Source organism: Tursiops truncatus, chromosome 6 (assembly GCF_011762595.2).
Source record: "Tursiops truncatus isolate mTurTru1 chromosome 6, mTurTru1.mat.Y, whole genome shotgun sequence".
NCBI lineage: Eukaryota > Metazoa > Chordata > Mammalia > Artiodactyla > Delphinidae > Tursiops > Tursiops truncatus.
The window spans coordinates 91,399,935-91,426,734 of record NC_047039.1 but is presented as its reverse complement, the minus strand read 5'-3'; the positions used below and the strand labels follow the sequence as shown (position 1 = coordinate 91,426,734).

At 41.8% G+C, this 26,800-nt stretch overlaps 2 protein-coding genes across 5 annotated transcripts in view; both read left to right on the top strand.

Annotated features, from left to right (window-relative positions):
• Window positions 1-19,195, top strand: part of TMEM245 (transmembrane protein 245) — a 104,094-nt gene extending 84,899 nt beyond the window's left edge. For 2 of the 4 annotated variants that reach the window (XM_033858381.2, XM_019946512.3), the window contains 3 exons: window positions 2,642-2,836; window positions 9,403-9,478; window positions 14,045-19,195. In XM_033858381.2, coding sequence (XP_033714272.1) covers window positions 2,642-2,836; window positions 9,403-9,478; window positions 14,045-14,056 — 283 coding nt within the window. In that variant the 3' untranslated portion in view covers window positions 14,057-19,195. Of the gene's footprint in view, window positions 1-2,641; window positions 2,837-8,570; window positions 9,348-9,402; window positions 9,479-14,044 lie in introns of those variants that run through there. The other 2 variants (XM_019946513.3, XM_073806360.1) reach the window with 2 other exon arrangements.
• Window positions 19,196-21,248: 2,053 nt separating this feature from the next.
• The window catches only part of CTNNAL1 (catenin alpha like 1), a 58,194-nt gene continuing 52,642 nt past the window's right edge, over window positions 21,249-26,800 (top strand). The window contains exon 1 of the mRNA XM_033858377.2: window positions 21,249-21,488. Within this exon, the coding sequence (XP_033714268.1) occupies window positions 21,348-21,488 (141 nt within the window). The 5' untranslated portion in view covers window positions 21,249-21,347. The remainder of the gene's footprint in view (window positions 21,489-26,800) is intronic.

The following is a 26,800-nucleotide window of genomic DNA, read 5'->3' as shown; positions in this document are numbered from 1 at the left end:
CTTAGTGAAGAAGGTATGTTGAAAGCTAGGCCTCTTGAGTCAGTTAGCTAAGTTGTGAATGTAAAGAACAAGTTCTTGAAGGAAGTGAAAAGTGCTATTCCAGTGAACACACACATGGTAAGACAGCAAAGCAGCCTTTTTGCTGGTACGGAGAAAGCTTTGGTATTCTGGATGGAAGATCAGACCAGCCACAACATTCCCTTAAGCCAGAGCCTAATCTGGAGAAAGACCCTAACTCTTCTCAACCCTGTGAAGGCTGTGAGGGGTGAGGAAGCTGCAGAAGAAACGTTTGAAGCTAGCAGAGGTTGGTTCGTAAGGTTTAAGGAAAGAAGCTGTCTCCAGAACATAAAAGTGCAAGGTGAAGCAGCAAGTGCTGATGTAGAGGCTGCAGCAAGTTATCCAGAAGGTCTAGCTAAAGAGAAATAATGAAAGTGGCTACATTAAACAGATTTTCAATGTAGACGAAACAACTTTCTCTTGGAAGAAGATGCCACCTAGGACTTTCAACGCCTGGCTTCAAAGCTTGAAAGGACAGGCTGGCTCTATTGCTAGAAGCTAATGCAGCTGGTGACTTTAAATTGAAGCCAGTGCTCATTTACCATTCCAAAAATCCCAGGGCCGTTAAGAATTGTGCTAAATCTACTCTGCCTGTGCTCGAGAAATGAAACAACAAAACCTCGATAACAGCACATCTATTTGCAACATGGTTTACTGAATAGCTTAAGCCTACTCTTGAGACCTACTGGTCAGGAAAAAATGATTCCTTTCAAAATACTTTGGCTTGGGCTTCCCTGGTGGCGCAGTGGTTGGGGGTCCGCCTGCCGATGCGGGGGACGCGGGTTCGTGCCCCGGTCCGGGAGGATCCCACGTGCTGCGGAGTGGCTGGGCCCGTGAGCCATGGCCGCTGGGCCTGCGCATCCGGAGCCTGTGCTCCGCAACGGGAGAGGCCACAGCAGTGAGAGGCCTGCGTACCGCAAAAAACAAAAACAAAAACAAAAACAAAACAAAACAAAACAAAACAAAAAAATACTTTGGCTTATTTGACAATGTACCCAGTCACCCAAGACCTCTGATAGAGATGTGCAATGAGGTTAATGTTGTTTTCATGCCTGTAATACAACATCCATTCTGCAGCCTGTGGTTCAAGGAGTAATTTCAACTTTCAAGTCTTATTATGTAAGACTTTACCCAGATCCTCTGATGGATCTGGGTAAAGTCAATTGAAAACCTTCTGGAAAGCATTCAGCATTCTAGACGCCATTAAGAACACTCATATTTCATGGGAAGAGGTCAAAATATCAACATTAACAGAAGTTTGGAAGAAGTTGATTCCAAGCCTCGTGGATAACTTTGAGGGGTTCAAGACTTCAGTGGAAGAAGTAACTGCAGATGTGGTGGAAATAGCAAGAGAACTAGATTTAGAAGTGGAGTCTGAAGATGTAACTGAATTACTGCAGTCTCATGATAAAACTTTAATTTTTCAAGAAAGTGGCTTCTTGTGATGAGATCTACTTCTGGTAAAGATGCTGTGAAGATTGTTGAAATGGCAACAAAGGATCTAGTGTATTACATAAACTTGGTTGATAAAGCAGAAGCAGGGTTTGAAAGGATTAACTCCCATATTGAAAGAAGTTCTGTGGTGGGTAAAATGCTCTCAAAGAGCATTGCATGCTACAGAAAAATCATCTCTGAAAGGAAGAGTCAGTGGATGCAGCAAAACTTCATTGTTGTCTTGTTTTGAGAAATTGCCACAGCTGCCCCTGCCGTCAGCAACCAATCACGCTGATCGAGACAAGATCAAAAAGATTACAATTTGCTGAAGGCTTACATGATAGTTAGCATTTTTACGAATCAGGTATTTTTAAATTAACGTATGTACATATTTTTAGACGTAATGCTATTGTATACTTAAAAGACTACAGTACAGTGTGGACATAATTTTTATATACTCTGGGAAACCAGAAATTTCGTGTGACTCACTTTATTGTGAGATTTGCCTTTATTATGGTGGTCTGGAACCAAACCTGCCGTATCTCTGAGGTCTGCCTGTGTCTTATTTCATTCCAGTTATGTAAGTGACACTGATAAGCTGGAAGACAGTTATGACTCTCCTATGAAATAAAAATCTTGGCTTTTTATCAAATATTTTCCTCATGAGGACTTTTATCACTACCTGTGTTAAAATCTGTATTTTAGGAGGTTGCTAGAAGTCTAACTTATGAATAACAGGGATGTCATTGTATTGTTATCATCTTTATAAAAAAAGCATAATTAGTTGAACTACACACTTAATTGTGCCCACTTAGTTTTTCTAGATGGAGGTAAACCTAACAGGTAGATTATATAACGAGTCCTAAGCTGACATTAACCCACCTCAGACAGCTCTGTAATGGTACCTGTTAACATTGCTGACTTCACTCCTTCAGTTGCTGGACCTATAAAAAGGCAAACGTCACACATGTAGGCAAGAAAATTTTTGCATCTTGTTATCTGCATTGAGGTAATCTGAAGAAAGCTGATAATGCAATCAAAAGGCAGGTGTATTACAGAATGAACATTGTGTTAGAGAATGTATTTCCGACTTACTCCAAGGTTTATGTTTGTTAAAAGTCATGAGTAATCTGTGTGCTCTTTATTCCAGAGGTGGCCATCCTTACCTAACAGGCTTGGCAGTGGCTGGTGGAGCGTACTACCTGGGCCTGGAAGGAGCAATCATTGGGCCCATACTTCTCTGCATACTTGTGGTCGCTTCCAATATCTATAGTGCTATGTTAATGAGTCCCACGAATTCAGTACCCACGCCAAACCAGACCCCGTGGCCTGTTCAGACTCAGCGGTGAGTTACAGCAGAATGATCATAAACTGTGTATGAAATTGAACTAACCTGTCTCATTATTTTTCACCTGCATACAGTCTGTTAGGATACAGAGTATTTCAGTTCCTCTGCTCTACTAAAGATTGAAGACACTAAGTAAATAGAAATCATTTGTGTGTAGACTTTTGGGTTTCACATATCAGGAACATTTAAAAACCGATTGGGTCAGAATTGTTAATGTCATGAAAAACCAAAAATAAATAAATTTTAAAAGACCCTTTTGAGACAGTGGTATACTAGATTGAAGGAGACTTAGGAAATAGGACAACCAAATGCAGTGCATGGGTCCATGACAGGATCCTGGATTGGGGAATGGAGAGAATCTATAAAGAACATTTCTGAAGCAGTTAGAGAAATTGATTATGGACCATATGTGAAATAATATTATATTGATATTAAATTTCTTAGGTCTGACAGTGATACTTCGGTTATGTAGCAGAATATCCTTTAGGGATGAGATGTCAAACTGAGAGGGAGAAAATGACTGTAGCAAAATGTTCACAACTGGTGAATCTAGATGAAGGACAGACATATGGCTGTTAATTGTACTATTTCAATTTTTCTGTAGGTTTATTTATATACTATTTAATTTGTATATATTTATTTATATACTGTAGTATTCCAGTGTGTGGATATACCACAATTTATTTATTCATTGTAGTATTGATGGACATTTGGGTAGTGTCCAGTTTAGGACTGTTATGAATCAGGCTGCTATGAACTTTCTGGTACATGGCTTTTGGTGAACATGAGTACTTACTTCAGGTGCGTATATAGCAACAGAGGAATGGCTGGGACTACATCTGGTTTAACTTTAGTGGATACTTGCAAAACAGTTTTTCTATGTGGCTGTACCAGAAATTACATTTTAACAACAGAAAAGTAAGAAGGACTTTTAATGAAAAACTAAGTCTCAGAATACAGGATTTTAACTTTCCAGAAACCATACTGCATTGCCCTTGTTATTTTCAGTTGGAAAAGAATTTTTTTGTTGCCTATTCTAGTGTAATTAAGGAGTCATTAACAAGTTGATTCTGAAAATGTATTTAGTGAAACTATATTTTTATTTGAAATTCTTCTAAAATGTTCTGCTTATTTCATTTTAAGTGCTGTATTTTGTGAAGAAAGACATAGTCCTTTAACCCAAAACAAGTAGAATAACGTTTCTGAGTTAGAGCTAGTCGGTCAAAGGGCCATCTTAGTTAATTCTGGGCACTTATTTGATGGCAGTGAAATATCAGTTTCCTGAAGAAGAATGAAAAGAAGAGGTACTTAGAGGTTTTAACAAAGACGTCACCAGTTTGGGGGTGGTTACACTATGATATCCTTTCCTGCCTTTGCTCTTAAAGGCAGGTACTGGGTTCCTGAGAAGTCGGTGGACAGTTACTTGAAAGCAGTAGAGAGCATTTGCTGAGTGGATACCGTATTCCTTGGGCTCACGAAACAAGAAATAAAAAGAAAATTGGTTGATCGATATTTTGCTGTTATTTTAGAAAAAGACTTCTGATGATTCCAGGTTGGTAGAGCAAGAGTTAGTTTCTAAGGTGAAACAAAAGAAGCTAATATGAATCCTTCTAGAGGCGAGTAAACCCTTTCCCCTGGTCCCCTTCTGAGGGCAGAATGTTGTTAATTAAGTGGTATGGGGGTTTGAAAAAATAATGTAAGGACCGATATAGCTGTAATCTTTTTCTTTCGAAGTTATGGATGTATATAATTTAAAAGAGTCAAAAATTTCTATAAAGCTTGTGAAAAAGAGCAGTCCTTTGCCTTCTCCCTGCCCCTTCCTTTCCTCTCTAAGAGGAACCACTTTCGACTCTATCTGTTGTTTACCTCCATATCTTGAAATTGTGTTTATTTCTTGATTTTTTTCTTGTATTGGCACTGTTTACTTCCCATTTGGAAAGTGAGAAATTATCTCTTTTACTAACCATCCGCCCGATATTACTGAACTGTGATATTGGTTAGATCAGTATTCAGTGTTTACATTATTATGGCTCTGTAAATTACATTCATATTTAAGCCTTCTTGTATATTGTCTATAGTTCCTTACCTATACAACATTTTGCTTTCCTTTGTGTTATAAAGATACCGTTTTTTATTTGCTTTGTTTTCTGTGAACTTATAATTAGTCCAATGCCAGGCTTTGCACCAGGTATTTACCTCTCCTCTCACTCAGCATACTGAGTTGCGTCTGGTTTGCTATAAGTGTTATCTTCCTGAAGAACTCGCTCCTGGATTGTTCTGATCTGCTCCAGCAGAGTTGTACAGCTGTCACCCTGGGGATTCCCTCAGCTCTCCCCTCTGTTGGAATCCTTATTTCCCATATGATTTCCCAATATTGTTTTCTTTCTTGATTTATTCCTGCTTTTTGTTGGAGCACATCCTCCTGTAGATTTTTGGGAAAGAATGCATGGGAGGTAAATTTGGGGGACGATACATGTCTGAAAAGGCTTCTAAAGTCGTACTTACTCAATAGTTTGCCTGGGTAGAGAATTCTATGTTTAAAATTTTTTCCCTTTAGAACTTTATTTCTTCATTGTTTTCTAGCTTTCACGGTTGTTAAAATTCTGAAGCCTTTCTGGTTCCTGATTCTTTGTAATTTAACTGTTTGAAAACTATAGGATCTTTTTTGTTGTTTTTAATCTACTTTGTTGTTGTTGTTCCAATTGGCACTTGTATCAAGTGCCTTCGTGACCTTTAAAACTGGAAATTTATGTTCTGTGCTTCTGAAATTTTTCTTCGGTTATTTTATTAATGATTTCCTTCTCTCCCTTTTATTTTGGTGCTGACCCGCATACACTGTTCATATCATTTTTTAACCTTTTCTCTGATGTTCTTCTGGTTCTGTCTTTTTGGCTCCCATTTTCTGGGTGATTTCTCCAACTTTATCTTCTAACACCTTCTTAGAGGTCTCCATTTCTGCTATCATATTTTTGGGGTGTCTGGTTTATTGAGGTATTATTTGTATAAATAAAATTTATCTTTTTTGGCATATAGGTCTGTGTTACTTTTCTATGATACATAACAAATTTCCACTAACTTAGTGGCTTAAAACAACATACATTTATATTAAAGTCCATGAGTCAGGAGTACAGGCATAATTCAGCTGGGTCTTCTACTTAGGATCTGCCAAGGCTGTGGTCAAGGTGTAAGCTTGGGCTGGGATTTCATCTGCAGATGGGGGAGCCCTCTTCCAAGCTTGCCTGTTGTTGGCAGAATTCCTTTGCTTGCAGTTGTAGAACTGAGGCTTGTAGCTTCTAGAGGCTGCCCCTTTCCATAGGCATTTCATTAACGTGATGCTTGCTTCTTCAAGGCCAGCAGGAGAGTATTTTTCTGACTTCTGTCTCTGACTGCTAAGACCCTTTTGTAAAGGGCTCACCTGATTAGACCTAGCCCACTGAACATATTGCCATTTTTTTTTTTTAAATAAATTTATTTATTTATTTATTTTTGGCTGTGTTGGGTCTTCGTTTCTTTGCGAGGGCTTTCTCCAGTTGCGGCGAGCGGGGGCCACTCTTCATCGCGGTGCGCGGGCCTCTCACTGTCGCAGCCTCTCCCGTTGCAGAGCACAGGCTCCAGACGCGCAGGCTCAGTAGTTGTGGCTCACGGGCCCAGTTGCTCCGCGGCATGTGGGATCTTCCCAGACCAGGGCTCGAACCCATGTCCCCTGCATTGGCAGGCAGATTCTTAACCACTGCGCCGCCAGGGAAGCACCCCATATTGCCATTTTGATTAAAGTCAATTGCTTAGGGACCTTGATTACATCTGTAATATCCTTTACCTTCACCGTATTAACAACATAATCACAATAGCAGGTATCGGATATTTTTGACTACTGGCTTATGTTAAGAGTGAACTACTCAGGATCTGTGGGTTGGTTGCTATGTGTACATTATGGTATTATTACCTGTGGGTTGGTTATTATATTACCATAATATAATCTGCCAGGACCATTGTCTTGTGCAACCCTTGATGTCAGTGCTTTTTGGTTTCCCTTTGGGGCTGCTAAATTCCTCAGAGAAAGATCTTTTAATCTCCTGCCCAGAGTTTGACAGCTTGGTCTTACTGCTTTTTAAACACTCTTTAAAGCAGCCCTTCTGTGTTTAGTCCCACCTTCAACCCCACTTCCAAAGTTACTTGATATCCCCAATTCCTGAGCCTTATGGGCAATTTTGCTGAATAACTCCTGGCTTAGGATTCAGCTTTTTAGGTTATGCTGGGTCATAGCAGTTGTTCATCTCCTTTCCATCTTCTAAAAATTTGTTGCTCTTAACCTCTTATGTTCTTTTTTTTCTCCTCTTTTTTCAGGTAGGTTTATGCCTTTAAAAAAACACTTTTTACTGGCATTCTAATGGGGTTTTGAGAAGGCCTGAAGGAACTATGTGTTCAACACAGCACTTTCTAGTGGAAAGTCTAAATGACCTCTTAAATAGTAACAAACAACCACCACTGACATTTATTGGGACTCAGCATGCCAAGTTCTGTGATAAAACTTTACCTGCGTTGTCTTATTTTACTTAATCTGTCCAATGTTCTCATGTGAGGTTAGGAAAGATTGTTTTCCATATTCTATAAATGAAGAAATCAGGGCTTAGAGAGGTTAACTTGCCTCTAGTCACATAGTAATAAGCAGGTGAGCTGGTGTGTTACAACTAAAGATCTTTCTTTTCCTTAATCATCTCCCCCCTCCACCCCCCACAAGATAAAACATTCTCCTCTGTTTCCTTCCTCAGTAGATGTTACCCTTTAATTATATGTGCCAGTGTGAGGTCATCCTTATGACTTTCCATCTCCTCAGTAACCATCTATACCAAGTCCTATCAGTTTTATCTCAAATCTTTCCCCTTTTTTGGGTACTGTCCTTTCCCCTTTTTCCCCAGTTCCACCTGCCCTGAGCCCAGCTGTTAGGTTTCTCACCTGGACTGCTGCAGGCATCTCAGTCTCCCAGCCGGTCTCTCAGTGTCCACTCTTACTGTCCTCCAGTCCCTTTTCCATACTGCAGCGGATGTTTTCTTTTCAGAATGGAGGCAGATCTGGTTGTGCTTACCAAAACTGGCCTCCCATTGTTCTTACAAGGAAGATCAAAATCCTTCCAAGGCCCTACATGATCTACCTGTGCCTGCTTCACGAATTCTGAAACACTTTTCCCTGTCCGAGCTGCAGCCACATTGGCTTTGTGTCAGGGCCTCAGTGACACCAGCTCCATTCAAACTCTAGGACTTCAAGCACGCTGCTTTCTCTGTCTGGACACTCTCCCCCTCCCGCATCTTTCCTTGCCTAGTTAACTCCTAATCATTCTTCAGATCGCAACTCAAGTGTCAGTTCATGGGAGCAGCTTTCCCTACCCCCAAGATTAGGTTACGTCCTTCTGCTAGTTTAATGCTCTTACAGATAGCACCTTGTACCTTTCCTTTCTCCTACGACTTTCACTTATACACTTGATTCTTTGTCTCTTCCCGCTTGACTGTGGTTGCTGTTACTGCGGGGTCATGTCCATGTTAGTTACTGGTGTATCCACCGCACCTGTCAACCTTGGAAAGTGCTCTTCCTAGTTGAAGAAATGAATGGGCTGTGAGGGAATAGTCTCTACAGAGGCATGAGCTGTGGAAGGGTTTGGCTTGTCTTAGGAACTCTCAGTGTGAGAATGGAGGGTGGATTGTTCATTCCATTAGGCAGATATACCTTCTGATTGCAGATGGAGGCGCTGGTGGCTGAGAAGACCCATTTGCACAGCTATTTCTGTGTACTGCCATGTATCTTCAGATGGATGAATGACTGTCCACCTAAGGAAAGACGAAGGAGGGTGGACCCCTTTTCTCTGCTTCTCACTGTTGATCGTGGTGGTTGCACTATTTCACAAGGGTGAATGTCGCAGACACAGCACAACTTTGGGCTCCCAACTATTTTGGCCTTGATTCAATAATCAGAACCTATTGCTTCCCCTGTTCTCTATTAACACTGGGGCTGTTTGGGAGGTGTGGGGAAGGATCAAAACACCCTGCAGTCACACATTTTCAAGTACTTTCTTGATTTTTGGACAGGATAATCAGACTTGATTTGACATACTTATTTCACTCCTACCAAAAACTGAGCAGCAATCTCTGAATGTTAAAGCTCAGAAAAACCTGTAAGGAGAAAGTAAGGGCATGTCGCAGGAACTCCTGTGGGAACGCTTTTACCTGTATTCAAGTTTTCCTTTGCCCTCTGTCATACCTTGTTATGACCGGAGGTGACAGCTGGAATGTGGCCCTTTAGGAACTCAGCTTTATCTTTTTCTAGGATAGAGTAATTAGTAACTCATTGCTGTTTTTAGAAGCATTATCTTAACCTGACTGTGATTATCTTTCATGATTTAATACCCAAAGTTCAATCAAAGTTCAGTATTTTTTCATAAAAGAAATTACAAATGGTCCCCAACTTAAGAAGGTTTAACTTACGACTTTTTCAACTTTGTGATGGTGTGAAAGTGATACACATTCAGTAGAAACTGTACTTAAACTTTGAATGTTGGTTTTTTCCTGGGCTAGTGATACGCGGTACGATACTCTCTCTCGTGATGCTGGGCAGCGGCAGCGCGCAGCTCCTAATCAGCCACACGATCAGGTAAAGAAACAACTGATAGGCCTACAATCATGCAGTACCCAGACAGCCGTTCTGTTCTTCACTTTCAGTGCAGCATTCAGTAAATTACGTGAGATAGTCAACACTTTATTATAAAACTGGCTTTGTGTTAGATGATTTTGCCCAACTGTAGGCTAATGTAAGTGTTCTGAGCATGTTTAAGGTAGGCTTGGCTAAGCTGTGATGTTTCTTAGGTTAAGTGTATTAAATGCTTTTTGACTTAGGATATTTTCAACTTACAGTGGGTTTATTGGGATGTAATATGATGGTCAAGAAAGTCAAGAAAGATCAGTATTTGGCAGTTAAGCTACGGTGTAACACATCCTACTGTTTATAGAGCAAGGAGTTATTTTTGTCTTTGCAAAATAAGATATGAAGATGTTCTCCAAAAAACAGTCACCACTCCTCCAGATCTTTACATTAACCTTAAGGATTTCAGTTGGAGTGTATTCCCCATCATTCCAGTTTAGGAAAATGAGGGAAAAAAGAGAACTGGAGATGGGAAGGGAGCTGTACTCTACTCCCCCTCCGTTGGTGGTTGCTTCTCCTTTGACACTGTCACTTAAAAACTTTCCTGAATCTGTTCGTTCCTCTGTCTTCCCAATGGCGTTGACCCAATGCCAGGATTTCTTCAACATCCTCTTCACCGGTCCCTGCCTCTAGTCTTACTTCCCTCCCATCTTGTTCTCTGGTTTTTCTGGAGCATAACTGTTAAATGCCTCTGCTGCTTAAAATTCCCATGGTGGCTTCCCATGGCCTTCAAGGTGAAGTTGAAACTTTAAATTGGCCCATCAGACCTTTCGTGCCTTCTGTCTACCTCAGCAGACTCATCTCTCTCTGTTGCCTGCCTTACATTTTCTTTTCTAGCCATATTGAGCTTGTTTAGTTTCCTGGAGTCAGTGAGATCTTTGCACATGTTTTCCCCTCTGTAAAGAATACTACCCCCTTTCTAGCCAAGTCCAGTATCATAACCTTTACTTAAAGTACTCTTCTTTGGAGAAGCATTACTAGAACTCTCTAGACTAGATAAGGTGTCCCTGCTATGTGTTCCCATAGCATCTTCCACTTATCCTAACTTAATACCTATTATATAAATGTGTGTTTGTCTTTCTACTAATTGGTAAGCTTTCTGAAGGTAGGAACTATGTCTAACTCGTTTACAGCTGTGTTACCATTCCTGGCACGGTGTTTGGCAAATAGAAAGTGCTCAATGAAAATCTGATGAATTAATAGATTAGTGAAACCAAGAGCAGATCAGATTAAAAGATTTTTGCAGTATAACTGTGAGGCCGATAAAAAGAGGAGGGGCCATGGTAAACCCCAGCCTTAGAACTTTATTCCAAATTTTTGGAAGGGAAGGAATGTACATAATAGTGATGACATGTGCTCTGTCACAAGATGTGCGGGTGAGGGTCTAGGAAATACACACTTGCTATCCTGAGCCAATGAAAGTAAGTTAGACATCCACAATTTACTCTGCTTCTCTGGGAGGCTGGGAGTCAACAACTCTTGAGTTGTTAAATCAAAAGATTTAAACATTCACATAAATGGATTTTTTAAAATCTCATTGAAACTTTAGGGGAAGCACATCCCAAAATATTTCCAAGGAGCAGAGATTGTAAATGAGAAATCACACTGCACAATCTCCATTGCTCTTAAAGGAACTATAAAATGTTAACAGCAGTCCTCTGTCCCCCCCAGTCTCATGTGGCCTCATTGTGCATTGCTTGTTCTTGAGAAATTCTACCACTATGGTTCAAAGGGGCGTAATAATCCTTATGGTATGGGAAAGAATACTGTATTTAGATGGTTTAGGTAGAATATGTGCCATTTTTAGAAATACTGTTAAGGAAATTCCCTGGCAGTCCAGTGGTTAGGACTCGACACTTTCACTGCCGAGGGCCTGGGTTCAATCCCTGGTTGGCGAATTAAGATCCCGAAAGTTGCGTGTCGAGGCCAAAAAAAAAAAAAATTAAAGAAAGCAAGAAGGAAATACTGTCAATGCAATATTTATTCCTTTGTTTCTTCCTAATCTAGAGAGTTACAGATTTATGAGCCCTGCAGATTAGTTAGTACTGTGCCTTTTGATGAGGCCAGAAAGAAATTATTTCTCTATCTCTAGCTTATGGAGTTTGTTTTCCAGGAGATAATTGAGGTTCAGTTAAGATCAGTGTTACTTCTATAGGGTTTTACACACACATTACCACCCCCCCCCACCCCCACCCCCACCCCTACCCCCCCCACGCCCCCCCCCTCCATTCTATTTCTGTTGAGATAGAAAACACTTAGCAACTGTTTTCTTAGCTTGCTTCACTTTGTTTTCTTTCTTCTGAGTCCTTCTGGAGACTTTCTTGGCCTGGAGGCAGAATTGAATAGCAGGTATGAATTTCAAGGTCACAGCTAAGCTTACTTGTCAACAGAAAGCAGTCGCCAGGCAAACCACAGTGTTAATGTTATTTCATGCATCTTTGCCCTGAGGCAGAAATTTTCATTCATAATTTAGGGAATTGAAGAGTTAGAGATTCAAATTTGCAGGTATCTTAGAAAGTTGAAAAGATATCAAAGAATGAGTTTACAAACCGTTTTGGGTGTTGGAAAATGCTTTGAAATATTGACAAGTTTTTGGTTATTGGTTTTAAAGGTTTTCCAGGGCTTCCCAGAATTAAGTGCTACTTGAAATTCATATAGTCTGAGGCAACTTGTAGCCAGCTTTGCCTATACACAAATGTAACAACAAAAATTTAGGTGAGACTGTGAAAAATAGATATATAAATAAATGGGTAGATAGCTATCTAGAGCAATGGTTCTGGGAGGAGGGTGTGATTTTGCTCCCCTCAGGGGGCGTTTGGCAATGTCTAGAGACTTGTTCATCATCACAGCTGTAGTAGGTGGAGGCAGGGATGCTGCTAAACATCTTACAACGCACAAAATGGTCCACAGTGCTGCTGTTGAGAAACCCTGATTTGATGGATGTAGAGATAGATGGATATTAATATATATATATAAAACATTTGTGTCTGTATAAACCTTAGTTTGGGGGAATTTTTCTCCAGGTATAAATAAAAATATTTAAGGAAAGAAATTCATTCCAATTCTTTGACCTATCAGCATATATTCAACATGGGGTTCAGTCATGTCACATATAAACCCTTTCAGAGCCACAGGAACCATAGCCAGGAAGCTTACCCCTTCCTCAGAGCTGTTCCTTCAGATGTAGGGCCTCATGCAGTGAAGGAGCCTTGAGATAACTGAGCATCCTTGAATGTAATCTTTTTTCTGTAACATTTTACCTGTGCCCCTCTTGACATTAAAGTACTTCCTACATTGTGCTAAAGGGTTAGTCTTTAATTTACCTCTGCCCTGCCTGTTGAACCCTCCTAATTGGTGATATTGTTGTAAAACAGCAAGGCACCCTCTATCTAAAAGGATGGTAATAAACTTGTGCTTCATATCTGTATCGGTTAAGATAGATTTGCCTGTATTATAACCAAAAAACAAACTCAAAAAAATCCACCATCAGTAGAACTTAAAATAACAGTGACTTAAATGAGCCAGAAGTTTATTTCTCTCTTGGGTGTAAGAAGTGCAGAGGCAGGCAGATCAGGACTAGTGTGTCTGTTCCACAAACATCCATGCCAAGCTTTGCCCCACCTTAACGCCAGCCTTGGTGTGAGGTCTTTTCATCTAAGATGGGTGCTTGAGCTCATGTTCATTGATAAACTCTGACCTGGCCATGTGGCTGCCAACACAGATGCAGAGCTGGCTGGGTGATATCATCCTAGCTTGGGCATAAAAATTATGTAGCAAAGGCCAACTAGCTATTATAGTCCTAAGGTAGGCACCACAAAGATGCAGCAGACCACCTCCATCCAACCCAGATATTGCCTGCCAATTAGCTACATTTACTTGGCTTGCTTGATGTAGGTTAGAGACGGTACAAGTACAAGGTCATCTGTTGAAAAGACCTACCCCATTTCTCCTGCCCTGAACCACAATCCTCAGAGCTTGGACATTGCTGGGTCAGTTTTCCTATTTTGCAATAAAAGTTATCCTGCTAACGTTTAATCTTTGGTCTCTTAGTGATTTTCTCTTTAACATCATTGTGTCTACTTTCCAGTCAGCAAGAAGGGGGAAGGATTGAAGATTACCCTTCTCTTTTAAGTACACTGCCCAGAAGTCACTCAACACTTCGAATTGGCCAGATCTTAGTCACATGGTCATTAGTTTCAAGAGAGTCTGGGGAAATAGTCTTTTGGATGGACCCTCCAAAAAACTGGAGTTCTTGTTACTAAAGATTGAGAGACAGCTATCAGACTTTGAAACGATACTCAGTGAAAATATCAGGAAAAAAACAGTGACTACATAACCTCATCAAGGCTCTCAAATTATAAAAATAAGATATTCTGTGGCAGTGAATTACTGGTTAGATGCTATTTTTCTTTCCTCCCTCCCTCCCTCCCTTCCTCCCTTCCTCCCCTCCTTCTCTGTGGTTTTATTATTTCCCTTTTTCCGAAAGCAAAACTAATCATTCTGTGTTTCTTCTTAAAGGACTTTCCGTGACATTTCTGAAGATCTGAAGCCTTCAGTAGACTGACTTGGTTTCTAAACCACAGTGATTTCTCTAGGAAATTCAACCTTGACTGTGAGTTTAGCTCAGCTGTGGCTGCCTATCCTTTCAGCTGTGCCTGGCAAACAGAGCCCAGGAAAAGAAGCAGAAGCCTCCTAGCCTTCCATACAGAATGCCCGGACAAGAGAGGACTTGCTGTGCTTTGCATTTTAAAGCACAGCTTTGGAGCTCAGAAATGTGGTTTACTCACTTAACTGTTGCTAAGATGGCTTGAAAAGTTTCAGTTTATAAACTGGTACCATGGCTTGAAATTTTCCCACTTTGGTTATGTATATTACAATATGTATTTATAAAGTTTTTTAAAGAGTCCTAAACTACCTGCTGTATACAGTGTAGTTTTCTCCTGTTTTAAGAAATCTGTCTTTAAACTTTTCTGTGACAGTCACTTTTCCATGAAGAGGGCTTTCACTTTTGAGAATGTAGTTGCTTGAGCGGGAAAAATGAGTCTTCTCCCTTCTTCCACAGTGTATGGTCCTCTCTGTAAGGACGAGCAAATCTTCAGTGTAAGGGCAGGTGGCTTATTTGAAGTTCAGTTAGTTGTATGTTACAACCACAGGAGATCACAGAAAGACCGAAGCTCTTCCTCCCCTTCTCCCTCCATCCGCTACTGCTCTATTGCCAAATTTTTTAAACTTGGCTGACCACATTGAAATTAAATACTTATTAAGCTGCTATTAATGGTAACAGTATGATAGAATTCATGTTGTCATGTTTTTCTTTCCAAATGTTTTAAGAAAAAAATCTCGGGCAGCAGTGCTCCGATCATTAAAAGTATCCCTGTTTCACTATTTGGAATTTGACCAATTAGTTTTATTAGCAGTAAAATTTTATATCTGTGTAGTATTTTCCCATCACTTAGCACAGTGCCTTGCACATAGACTCTTTTTTTTTTGTTTTATTTTTTTGGCGGTACGCGGGCCTCTCACTGCTGTGGCCTCTCCCGTTGCGGAGCACAGGCTCCGGACTCGCAGGCCCAGCGGCCATGGCTCACGGGCCCAGCCGCTCCATGGCATGTGGGATCTTCCCGGACCGGGGCACGAACCCATGTCCCCTGCATCAGCAGGCGGACTCTCAACCACTGCGCCACCAGGGAAGCCCACACATAGACTCTAGATGAATGCTTGTTGAATTAAATTATGACTTTTAAAATATCTCAGATATCACAATAACCAGCATAGTGCTCTACATTTGACAAAGTCTTTTTGCACATATTATTTCACAAGCACTTCACATCAGCTTTCATATAGCTTCACATTATTTTGCAACAGTTTCACACAGATGGGGAAGGTAAGGTTCAAAAGTGACCAACTCAAAAGTCGTGAAGTTTAGTAAAATTTGACCTCAGATCTTTCTGACTCCACACTCTGCCAACTCTGCTATATTGTAGTGTTTCTTTTAATATCTTACACAATTTTTCCAGTGCTCTGAGGTAGAATAGGTGTCCTGTTCTATCGCATAGACTTGTCCTAGGGTTAATGACAGGGCTGGGACTAGAACCCAGCTCTTAGCTTTGTGCCCTTTCCACTGTGTAAAACAATCTTCAGGCTCTTTCTCTGCCCCCAAAGGAGTATGGAGGAGAAAGAGTTCTTAAGTAACAAAGATTTCATTTTTGGAAAACATTTAAAAGTAGAAATCATATTTTTCTAAAACATCTTCTCATTAAGAAGCATAGTTAATGATAATTACTTTAAATTTATTCTGATATTACTTCAGAAAAACTCCATCTAGGAAAGAGGCTACCTTGAGGTCTCTGTCTGTAGAGTAGACTGTACAGATCTCATATATTTCCTGTGAATCCTTCAACAATTACAATCTGGTATTCCACCAAGTGTTACATTTGGCACTAAGTGGCACTAAGTAACTCATTCTTTTCTTTAATCACTTGTTCATTCATTCATTCAGTAGAACATTGGTTGAGAGTTTGCCAGACTCTAGGTTCTATGCCAGGCACTGTACAGGGTGCTGTAGGGGATAATTCGTAAGAAGGCCTTCTCTCACCTTAAATCTTAGCCAGATCATGTGTATTGCTAAAATTAAAAATTTTGCTTTAAAAGTATTAAGAAAGAAATCAGGTTTGTTTTTGTTAACGGTATACTGATAAGTTTACAGCTGTGATTAGCACGTATTTATGAGAGGCAAACACTATGCACAGTAAGTTAGTGTGCATATACAAATTATGTTCTTCCAAAGTGCTTTTAGCTCTGTAAAGTGATATTGCAAAAATATAAATTTGAGGTAATATATGGCTCTTGCTGGTAGTGTGAATACCAGGTCCTTAGAGGGGGACTCTGAGCCCTAAGAGAATAGTTTAGAGCTGCCAGAATTAGCAATGATGTAGTATCACCCTGAAGTATCAGGAGCAGAGGTGCCCCAGAGCACTCCCCAGTCCTGTCAGGAAACTTGAACTGCCCCAGTACTCCAGCAACAGCCTAAGGACTTGAAGTCCCTGCAGCTGGGGGAGGTGTTCCTGGAACCCTCAGAAACAGAGAGAACATGCCCCCTCAGATACAGTGAGGAGGTTTCACAGATCTTCATAAGGCATTGAGATCAAATGATATGAAAAAGTAGGAGTTTCAAGCTCGAGTCTCAAAGGTGATTCTCAGGATTTGACCCAGAAAGAAGCTTCCTTAGGAACAGATAATGCATTGATGAAGTAGAAGTAGCTTCAGCAAAAACATAGTACAGAAATCCTATCACAATGTCCTGCATTTTATAGCTTTATTAAAGATGAGTTTGAAGGTCACATTCACTACTGAATTGTAAACTGAATGGAGGGGATAAGATCTCCCCACACAGTATGTTCCTCTCTTTTCTGAGAACGACGCGCGGGATTTTCAGATAAACTCCATGTCATGTAAGTCCAGCTTCAGTTCCAAAATTCCTATCACACTCTCTGTTTCTGGAAGTGATCTCTGCCAGACTGCCTTAGATACCAATTTTATTTATTCTTAAGTTTGCAAGGATTCTTAACACGCATTTCCATTAGAGGTGGTTAGCTGGCAGAGTTTTCCCTTGACTTCTGAGACTGGTGCAAATTGACTCTTGATACCCAAGAAGTGTTATTTAAACAAACTAAGTAGCTTTGGAAATAGCCGTTTATTCCATTAAAGGGCTTGCACATGAGGTCCTCTGGCCAATCTTGGTCTTAACAAGAATCTATTGTGACCCATCAGGACTTGCTAGTACCCCTAGTTCCCACTTTGGTTGTATTTAGAGCTTCAGGATGTGTCACTACTGAGCAAGAAATGCTCAGAAATTCAGGCTATGAGGGGTTAGATTAGAGCAAAGTAATTTTAGGTGAGTTATCCAGAGCTTTCAACCTCAAGGTTTATAGGAAAACCCCTACAGTCTCCTCTAAGGGTCTTCCAAGATCCTTACAAAAGTATTAGACTAGGCATTTCACAGTAGAACTATAGCCTCTGGCAACATACTTCCAAATGCTAGTTCCCGCCAAGAACAAGTATTTCTTTGTTTTTTATGTATTTCTTGTCTTTACCCATTTTGCCATTAAAATATATTCATTTCATTAACTTATTGAGGATCTGCAAAAAATATGAATGCTATGTGAAACCACTGAACAGTTAATTTTTTTGGTAGTTCAAAAATAATCAAGAGAATTACAAATCAAGATGTTCTGCCTGCATCCTGGAGTCATAGGAATTCTATGCCAGATGAGCCTTATCCAATTAGGTGATCCTGTCATTTTCTAGAGAAGGAAACAAATCCACAGGTTAAAGTGTCTTTTCTGACCAGTCAGTAACAATTCAGAGTAGAGTAAGTTTTTTTCTCTCAGCCCATTGTTCTACTTCTCTTCCCTTCCTCTTATAGTTGAGTAGCTTTTGGAAAAATGTGTTCCTTATAGCAGTAGTTGCAAGGGATGTTATTAGATGTTACAAGAGAACAAAAGTGTATGTGGGGTGGGGGGGGGTGGGGACTCCAAGCTCAGTTAAAATTGAGGAATGCTGAGTTTGTTTCCTTTCTGTAGGACTTGGAAGACTTTTTAATGTGCTCTTATATATTGTGAATTTATAAGGGGACAAAGACTGTGTTTACGAGACTTATTTGACCTTAAACTGCGCCCCATCCTCCTTTTCTCAGAGCGGCTCAGAGGACTCCGTGTCCTTTGGGAAACATGGCTCTCAAAAGTTTACAGGTCTTTTAGAAGACATCCCTAATGGAATTCTGAATGGTACATCCACCATGTAAACCGTAATATATCTCAAAGTTTAGTGAGATGCCAGAAAGAAAACGTATTTGCCATTCAGAGCTATACATCAAGTATAGAGATTCTTTTCTACCTATGGTGTGTAGAATCAGTATTTGTGTTTTGGTTTTGAAAGTTTTTCAAAGATCAATTAGTGTGCAAATACAGTGGTGATATATTGATATTACATTTTAATAATGCTTTTTTGTGTCGCAGTTTATAGTTTTCAGAATGCTTTCATAACAACCCTGTGAGACAGGCAGGTGTAAGTATTATCAGATGAGGCACTGGAGGCTCAGAAAGGTTTTTGTGATTTTCCCCTTAAGTTTATACCACAAAATGATGGAGCCAGAATTCAGTTGCAGAGCTTCTGACTCCAAGTCCAGAATTCTTTACTCCACACCTGGTTTCTTACTTTTTCTTCTAGCTTCATATTTTACTATGAAAGGTATGGAAGCAGATCTTAAACATCATTTTGGCTTCTTGTCAAATACTATTTTTTATGGCAGTGACCCAGAAAGTGTAACTCCAATTGTAGTTATCCCAAAGAAAACCCTTCTTTGTGCTTTGCAGTGCCACTTGTCTAGGTGATTGGAGTGTATTTCAAATACCATTTGATTTTGAAACCAAGATTGGATATATAGTTTTAATTGCTTATGTAACTTCTGGAAAATGTATCATCTTTGCATTCTCAGGCAAAGTAGAGATGGTTTGAAGGTAAAAAAAAGATTATTCAAATACAACAATACATCTTTATTCTCACAAACTCTGTTTCTTAGCTTTAACTTGCTTTGACAACCGACTGATGTAACATCTTTGTAAATGTAAAATATTTATATTTTGAAATAAAATTACTGTGTTGAATGAATCAGGTGGTAAACTTAGTTTCATTTCTGTGGAGAAATTTGGTCTTCAGTGAAGTCAAACTTTCACGAATACATCCATCTCTTAGGCCTTATATCTTGCCTTTTCTTTGACACCAATGCCGACACTGAATTTTTATGAAATATGGGCAACTTACATAAGGGAAGATGTACCTGTGGAGTGGGTGCTGAGCACCTTAAAGAGGTGAAAGGGTCCAAGGCTAAGGCTGGGACCCTCAGAGCCCAGGGGAAGGTGGCTTTGTGGTAGATAAGGAAGTGATGAGGTGGGTGGCTGGGGAGTGAGACTCAAATGAAAAGAAAGTTGAGGGCTTCCCTGGTAGCGCAGTGGTTGAGAGTCCGCCTGCCTATGCAGGGGACACGGGTTCGTGCCCCGGTCCGGGAAGATCCCACATGCCGCGGAGCGGCTGGGCCCGTGAGCCATGGCCTCTGAGCCTGCGCGTCCGGAGCCTGTGCTCTGCAAACGGGGGAGGCCACAACAGTGAGAGGCCCGCGTACCGCAAAAAAACAACAAAAAAAAATCCCACACCTCTTTAGGGGGCTTCCCTGGTGGCGCAGTGGTTGAGAGTACGCCTGCCGATGCAGGGCACGCGGGTTTGTGTCCCAGTCCGGGAAGATCCCACATGCCGCGGAGCAGCTGGGCCCGTGAGCCATGGCCGCTGAGCCCGCGCGTCCGGACCCTGTGCTCCGCAACGGGAGAGGCCACAGCAGTGAGAGGCCCGTGTACCTCAAAACAACAACAACAACAACAAAAAAACAAAAATGAAAAGAAAGTTGGATAAAAGAACCACATGTTTTGCATGAAGAAAACAAACCTAAGGTATGGCTATCTTCAATAGCAAAGATAATCTATGCAGCAGTAGCAGATGGAGTTGAACCCCAAATGGAGGTATTTTAAAACACATCTCAACAGTGCTTGGGAAAGAGCTTTCTGACACCTCGAGCTGGTGTGGTATTCAGCTCATCAATCTGACGTTATAGATGGAGAAAATGATCCTGGCAAAGGTGTAAGGGGTGGGCTAGCCAGCCTCAGATTCAGATTGTTTTCTACTCTTGATAGTTTCTTATTGGCAAATATGCTAGTTCACAAAATATTTCTTCATGCTTCTCAGTCTGTTGCGTAAGCCTAGGACCCTTTCACAGGGTGTGTGCTTCTGTCAGCCTCCCCTGGGTTTGCTTCTGGAAACTTTAGGGTCACAGGTGTCCAGTTCTCCCATCTCCATCACACAGGGGCTCCTTGATTCTTAGCCTTACCCTTAAGTGAGTTTAGTCAGAGTTACACACTAATGATCTTCAGTTACTGAACAGCTGTTGAGAAACTGCTCTGCGCTAGGCATGAGGGCAAAAGTAGTTTTAAAAAGTAATAGTGTTGAGCAGAGGTGAAGTTTTTCCATATGTTCTATTTAATTTCCTTTTGAAGAGTAATTCTGAACAGTAGCCTGAAGATACCCAAATCAGTGTTTTCTTGCCGGGTACCCAGATACTCCTTAAATGATTGCATTATCAAAAGTTTCATCTTCAGTCCAGCTGAAATTGTGAGAAAGATACGGTTAGGAAAAGAGCAGGGTGGAAGGGGGAAATGGGACCTTCTCGAGAAGCTCCAGAAAGACTATAACCTGTAGAATTCCCGTCTTACGGTAAAAGCCCTTCCCTATAGGCTTGACTCTGGTCCCGGTCTACCAGTTAGTTTCAATCCCAGCGCAGCTTCCAGTAATCGCGGGGAAATCGGAGTTAGGACGAGCCACTACTGGGGAGCATGGGAAGCTTCGCTGGGCATGGATGTCTTTGCCCTGGTAAGAGGCCACGTGGCCGTGGAACGCCCTCAGGTATCTTGTTTCTCTGTTCTAGAGGGGGCGACACGTGTGCGGAACCCACTAAGGAATGATCTGAGACAGACAGGATGGGGATCGGGGACAGAGGACAGAAGGGGCGGGGCCAGGGTTAGGGGGTGGGGCTGCAGGGCGGACTCCAGACTGGGGCGCTTGGAGGCGGAGAGTGGGCGGGCCCGTGCTGGGGGCGGGCCCGGCGGGGTGGTGCCTCGGGAGGCGCGGGTGCATCGCAGCTGCGGAGCGCAAGCAGGCTGGCGGGTGGCGGGTCCGCAGCGGCACGGCGTTCGTGCTCCGCGACGGGCTGAGGGCCATGGCCGCCTCTCCGGGCCCGGCCGGCGGTGCCGCCGCCGGGGCAGTGCACGGCTCCGGCCCGTTTGGCCTCGCCTTCGACTCCGGACTCGAGATCAAAACTCGCTCAGTGGAGCAGACGCTGCTCCCGCTGGTTTCTCAGGTAAAGCGGCGCGCGCGCGCGGCCCCTGCGTCTCCCTCCGGCCGCGGCCCGCGATGGCGGCGGTCGCTCTCGCGGCAGGGGCCGGGCTGGGCGGGAGGCAGCCGCTGCCCCACATTCCGCGCCAGGACTCCGGCGTCAGTGTCGGACCGCCTGTCTGGGGCTTGAGGACTGGCCTTGGTTGAGGCGGCGGGAGTAGAGACCATCCGAAATCCGGCTGCGGGGCCAAGTGGGCTGAGCAGCAGCGGAGGCTGCGGGGCGGGGAGCCCCGTGCGGACCTGAGTGCCGGCCACAGGTGCGCCGCCCTGCCTCCCCACAGGATCCTCCTCGGGGCTGCAGCACCGGTGGCCCCCGGCTCCCCGAGGCCAGCTCCCCGGGGGCAGAGGGGACCCCCGCGGGGGCTCCGCTGGAGCTTAGGGGCCCTCCTCGCTGCCGCTCTTTAACCCACTGCCCGCACACCTTTGCACCTCCAGTCCAAACCCGGACCGTGGCCAGTCTGGCTGGGGCGTTGCTGCCGGCCTCCAAGTCCAGCGTGCTCTCCTCTCCCCTAGGCCTTTGTCCCTTTCCCCGGAGTGTGAGTCGGCTCGCCAGTCGCCCGTTCACCCCGGGCCACCCGGCCCCTTCACCTTAACCTGTCTGCTCACTTCAGCTGGCTTTTGTCCGGCCTCGGAAGGGTGAAGTGAAGGACCGTCTGATAGTTAATTCGGGTACACATCTTTTTGCCAAATCCCATTTGGGAATGTATGCTTTATTGAATTTATTGGTCCCAACAGAAGTCTGGAATCAGCTAATTGATGCGCGTAGCTTTAGAGAAGTTTTTGTTACTGTGAGCCGAGTTTACGCAGCCTCCGGGCTGGAATTCCTCACCTAGATCTGTTGTGATGTGCTAAGCACTGTGGGAAGTGAAGAATTCTGTGCCTTCAGGAGCTCGTTGCAGGTGTGACTCACAACAAGACTGTTAACATCTTGATGCTTCACGTTAGCATTGCCAAGATTTTACAGGTAGAAGGAATCTTAAAGGTTATCTGATGCTAAATTTAAAAATTCTTACAGCATCCTTCACACCTGGTCACCAGTCCCCTGCTTAAACATGCTCAGTGATGGGGAGCCTGTAGCTATTGCATAGAATTTCCAATGCTATCTGTTCTCCATCCCAGCCCTGCAGATATTTGAAAACAGCAGTGGTACATGTCCCTAGATTCCTGTTATGCTGATTAAATAAACAGCCCCATTTTCTTCACCTGTGCTCATTTTAGCCTGGCTAACAGAACAGTGAATGAATAACCTTGACACTCCCCATCCTCCTTCCCTTCCAGGTCTGAAAGAGGCACTGACAGGTGGGATGAGTTGAGGATTAGTTAGTGATGTCTGCACTGCCCCTCCCACAAAAGAATACCACTACCACCACCAGCACAACCACAACACAAAATGAAAAATACTGGAGTAGTTTTAAGAGAGAGAGTTAAGAGAGTGGTATTTTATCCATTTTTCTTTTTTTTAACAATCCAAATATAATGCTTACTATGCGCTAGGCCGTGCTCTAAGCACTTTATACATATTAATTCATTTAATTCTCATAACAATCTTGTGAGGTAGAGATGTTTATTCTCATTATATGAATGAGGAAACTGAGGAATAATGAGGTTAAGTGACTTGTAGTGGGGCTTTCACCTGTAAGTGTCGAACTGGAGTTTGAATCCAGGCAGCCTGGTCCCAGAGTCTGTGCTGTTAGCTACACCATATTTGTTCTCCCTAGAGATTGGGGGCGGTGATGAGGTCAGCCAGTAGTAGGTACAGAGAAGAGAGTCCACAGTGGAAAAACAAACTGGAAGGTTGTTGTAATCTGGAGAAATGGTAACTTTTCACAGTATCACTGCTAAAAATGTATCCTAGAGTTCTGCATTGTGTAATTCTGGGGTAAGAGAGGGTGGAGAGAGTAGGAGAGTGGAGGAGGAAATGTGAATTGGCTGCTGAGAGTTAACTAGAGGTCAATGCCAAAGGGGGAAAATGCCAGCTTTTTTTTTTTTCTTTTCCTTCCCTGTTAAAGACTCATTCAGGGCCATAGCTGAGGTTCTGCATTCCACACAGTATGTGTCCACAGCTGTATCTTTAGCATTATTATAACTGATATTCCTAATGATTAACTGTACTCAACAACAAAAAAGTTAACTTATGCTTAAAATCAAGACATATATAAAGCATGGCCAGAACACTCACAAAGCAGTTAAGTGTGAAATACAGTTTAGAATGATTTTTAAGTTTTAGTGAGTGTTAGTGGATTAAAGTGCAGCTCTCTAGAAAACTCATGTCCAGGAGTCTCATTTTCTAAGGATACGGCATTATTATCCAACTCATGTTTTACCACCGTATCCACAAGAATAAGTTTAAGCTTTTCAGGCAAGCATTTGTTGTAACCTTTCTAGTTGCTACTCTGTGGGACTTGTATTCTAGTTGGGAGACGGGGCAGGTACAGAATAGCACATGGCAAGTGTCAGATGAGCATCATCCGTAGTAAATGCTCTAAGAGCTCAAAGCAGGTGTGGATGAGTCAGCAACAATGCCCTCGAGGAGACAGGGTCTTGAGGTGAACAAGTAGGGCTAGCCTCGTACCGCTTAGTCAGTTTTAAGCAGAGTTTCTACTCTACTCTGATATCATTTAACCTCTTCTGACTCTCCAGGTAAAAAGTTCTGGGTTCAATGGCCTTATTCTAGGAATGCAGCATCAGTATTAGACAAATATATATATACAATTTTCTGCGTTTACATATTAGAAGAGATCCATGTTCTTAGCAATAGATGCAGAATAGCTTCAGTTAAATTCAACTTCTAATCATGATAAGGAGCACATAGTAAACTAGTAATAGAAGAAAACTTCCTTAACCTGATAAAGAGTACCTACAGAAAACCTATAGTTAACATCACAGCAACAAGTCAAATTTAAAATAAACATTTCCGGGGCTTCCCTGGTGGCACAGTGGTTGAGAGTCCGCCTGTTGATGCAGGGGACACGGGTTCGTGCCCTGGTCTGGGAAGATCCCACATGCCGTGGAGCAGCTGGGTCCGTGAGCCATGGCCGCTGAGCCTGCATGTCCGGAGCCTGTGCTCTGCAACGGGAGAGGCCACCACAGCAATGAGAGGCCCGCATACCGCAAAAAAAAACAAAAACAAACAAACAAAAAAAACCCAAAAACATTTCCTTTAAACTAGAAGCGAGAGGAGGGATATCTGCTCTCATAGCTTCTATTCAATTGTACTGTAAATCGTAACCAGTGGAACAAGACAAGAAGCGAAAGGTATAAAGGTAGGAAAGGAAAAATCAAAATATAATTATCTACATAGAAAACTGGAGTCTACAAATAAATTATAAAAGTTAGGAAGTTTAGTAAGTTCATTGAATGTAGGCTTCTAAAGTCAACTGCTTTTCTTTCTAATAACAAACAGAAAAGTCATCCTAAAACATGATACCAGTTAGAATAAAACTGACAGCAAAATATGTGTATATATGTGTATAACAAAAGAGAGGCCAAACTTCATGAAGAAAATTTAAAAATTTTATGGAAAGCCAAAGTAGAGCTAAATAAATGGGAGAAAAGTACCATATGCTCCTGGCTAGATTGACTTGATATTATTTACATATCAATTTCCCCTATTGATATGTAAATTTAATGCAATTCCAATGAAAATTTCAACAGGATTTTTTTTAGTAGAATTTGATAAAAGTAATTCTAAAATTTGTATGAAAGAGCAAATAGCCAAGAATAGCCAGAAGAGAAACAAGGTGGGTGGACTTGCTCTACCAGATTTCAAGTCTCATTATAAAGCTAGAGTGATTAAGACAATGTGGGTCTAAGAACAGAGATGGACAAATAGACTAGTGAAACAGAATAGAGAATCTAGAAACAGATCCACACGTATACAGAAACTTGATAATTCACAGAATTGGCACTGCTCGTCAGTGGGGAAAGGAAGAACTTTTTAAAAAATGGGAACAATTGGTTATCTGAATAGAAACACATGATATTGAATCCCAATTCCAAATGGATTAAAAATATCAATATGAAAGGAAAAAACTTAAAACACTTTTAGGGAAAAAAATTGGGCAATATCTTCACCACCTCACGGTGGGAAAAGATTTCTTAATACACTGAAAGTATAAACCCTAAGCAAAAATTAATACATTTGCTCCATTAAAATGGAGAATTGGACTTCCCTGTTGGCACAGTGGTTAAGAATCTGCCTGCCAATGCAGGGGACATGGGTTTGAGCCCTGATCTGGGAAGATCCCACATGCCGTGGACCACCTAAACCCATGCGCGACAACAAGAGAAGCCACCACAATGAGAAGCCCGCACACCGCAACAAAGACCCAAGGCAACCAAAAGTAAAAATATAATAAATAAAAAAAAAATGGAGAATCTTTGTTCATCAAAGTTGAAAGGATAAGCCTTAAAGTGGGAGAATATGATTGCAACACAAATAACCAACAAATGATTGGTAGCACCCAGGATAAATAAAGGACTCCAATGAATCAAAAATAAGATTACCCATTAAAAATTGGTAAAATGAATACTCATCTTGTAGAAGAGGAAACAGATGTCTAAAAGATATGTGAAAAGATGCTCAACTTTATTAGAAGTCAGTGAAGTATAAGTTAAAGCTGCAGTGAGAACAAGTGTTGGTGAGGAATGTGGAGTTGATGGAAAGGTCAATAGTACAACAGTTTTGGAAACCAGTTTGATGTAATAAAGTTCAAGGTGGGTATTACCTAAGGCCCAGGAATTTCACTGTTAAATCCATACCCCTAGAGAAAATCCTGCACGTGTATTAGAGACATAGATTGGAATGTTGATAGTCTTTTTACTTCTAATGGCTCCAAACTGGAAACTACCCAAACGTCTTTTAGCAGTAGGATGTTTAAATAAAATGTGCTAAGTTCATACGAGATACTATGCAGCAGTGAAATGAATAAACCATAGCTATAATTATCAATATGGATGAATCTCAAAAGCATAATGTTAAGGAAAAAAAATTAAAGGTTCAAAACAGGCAAAACAAAACCATACATCATTTAAGGATATAACATATGCAATAGTTATAATAAGGGAATGATGAGCACAAAATCAGAGCAGTGGTTTCCTCTGGGGCGGGGGATGAGGGGGTGATGTAGAAAGGGAGGGGCCCCCAGGGCGCATGGGTTGTCAGAGGTGCTGCTAATGTTTTCTTAAGCTTGGTGGTAGGTTTGTTATGTCTTCCTTTCATTTCTTTAAATGGTATACATACATGTTCTATACGCTCATTTGTTGTATATTTCCTAA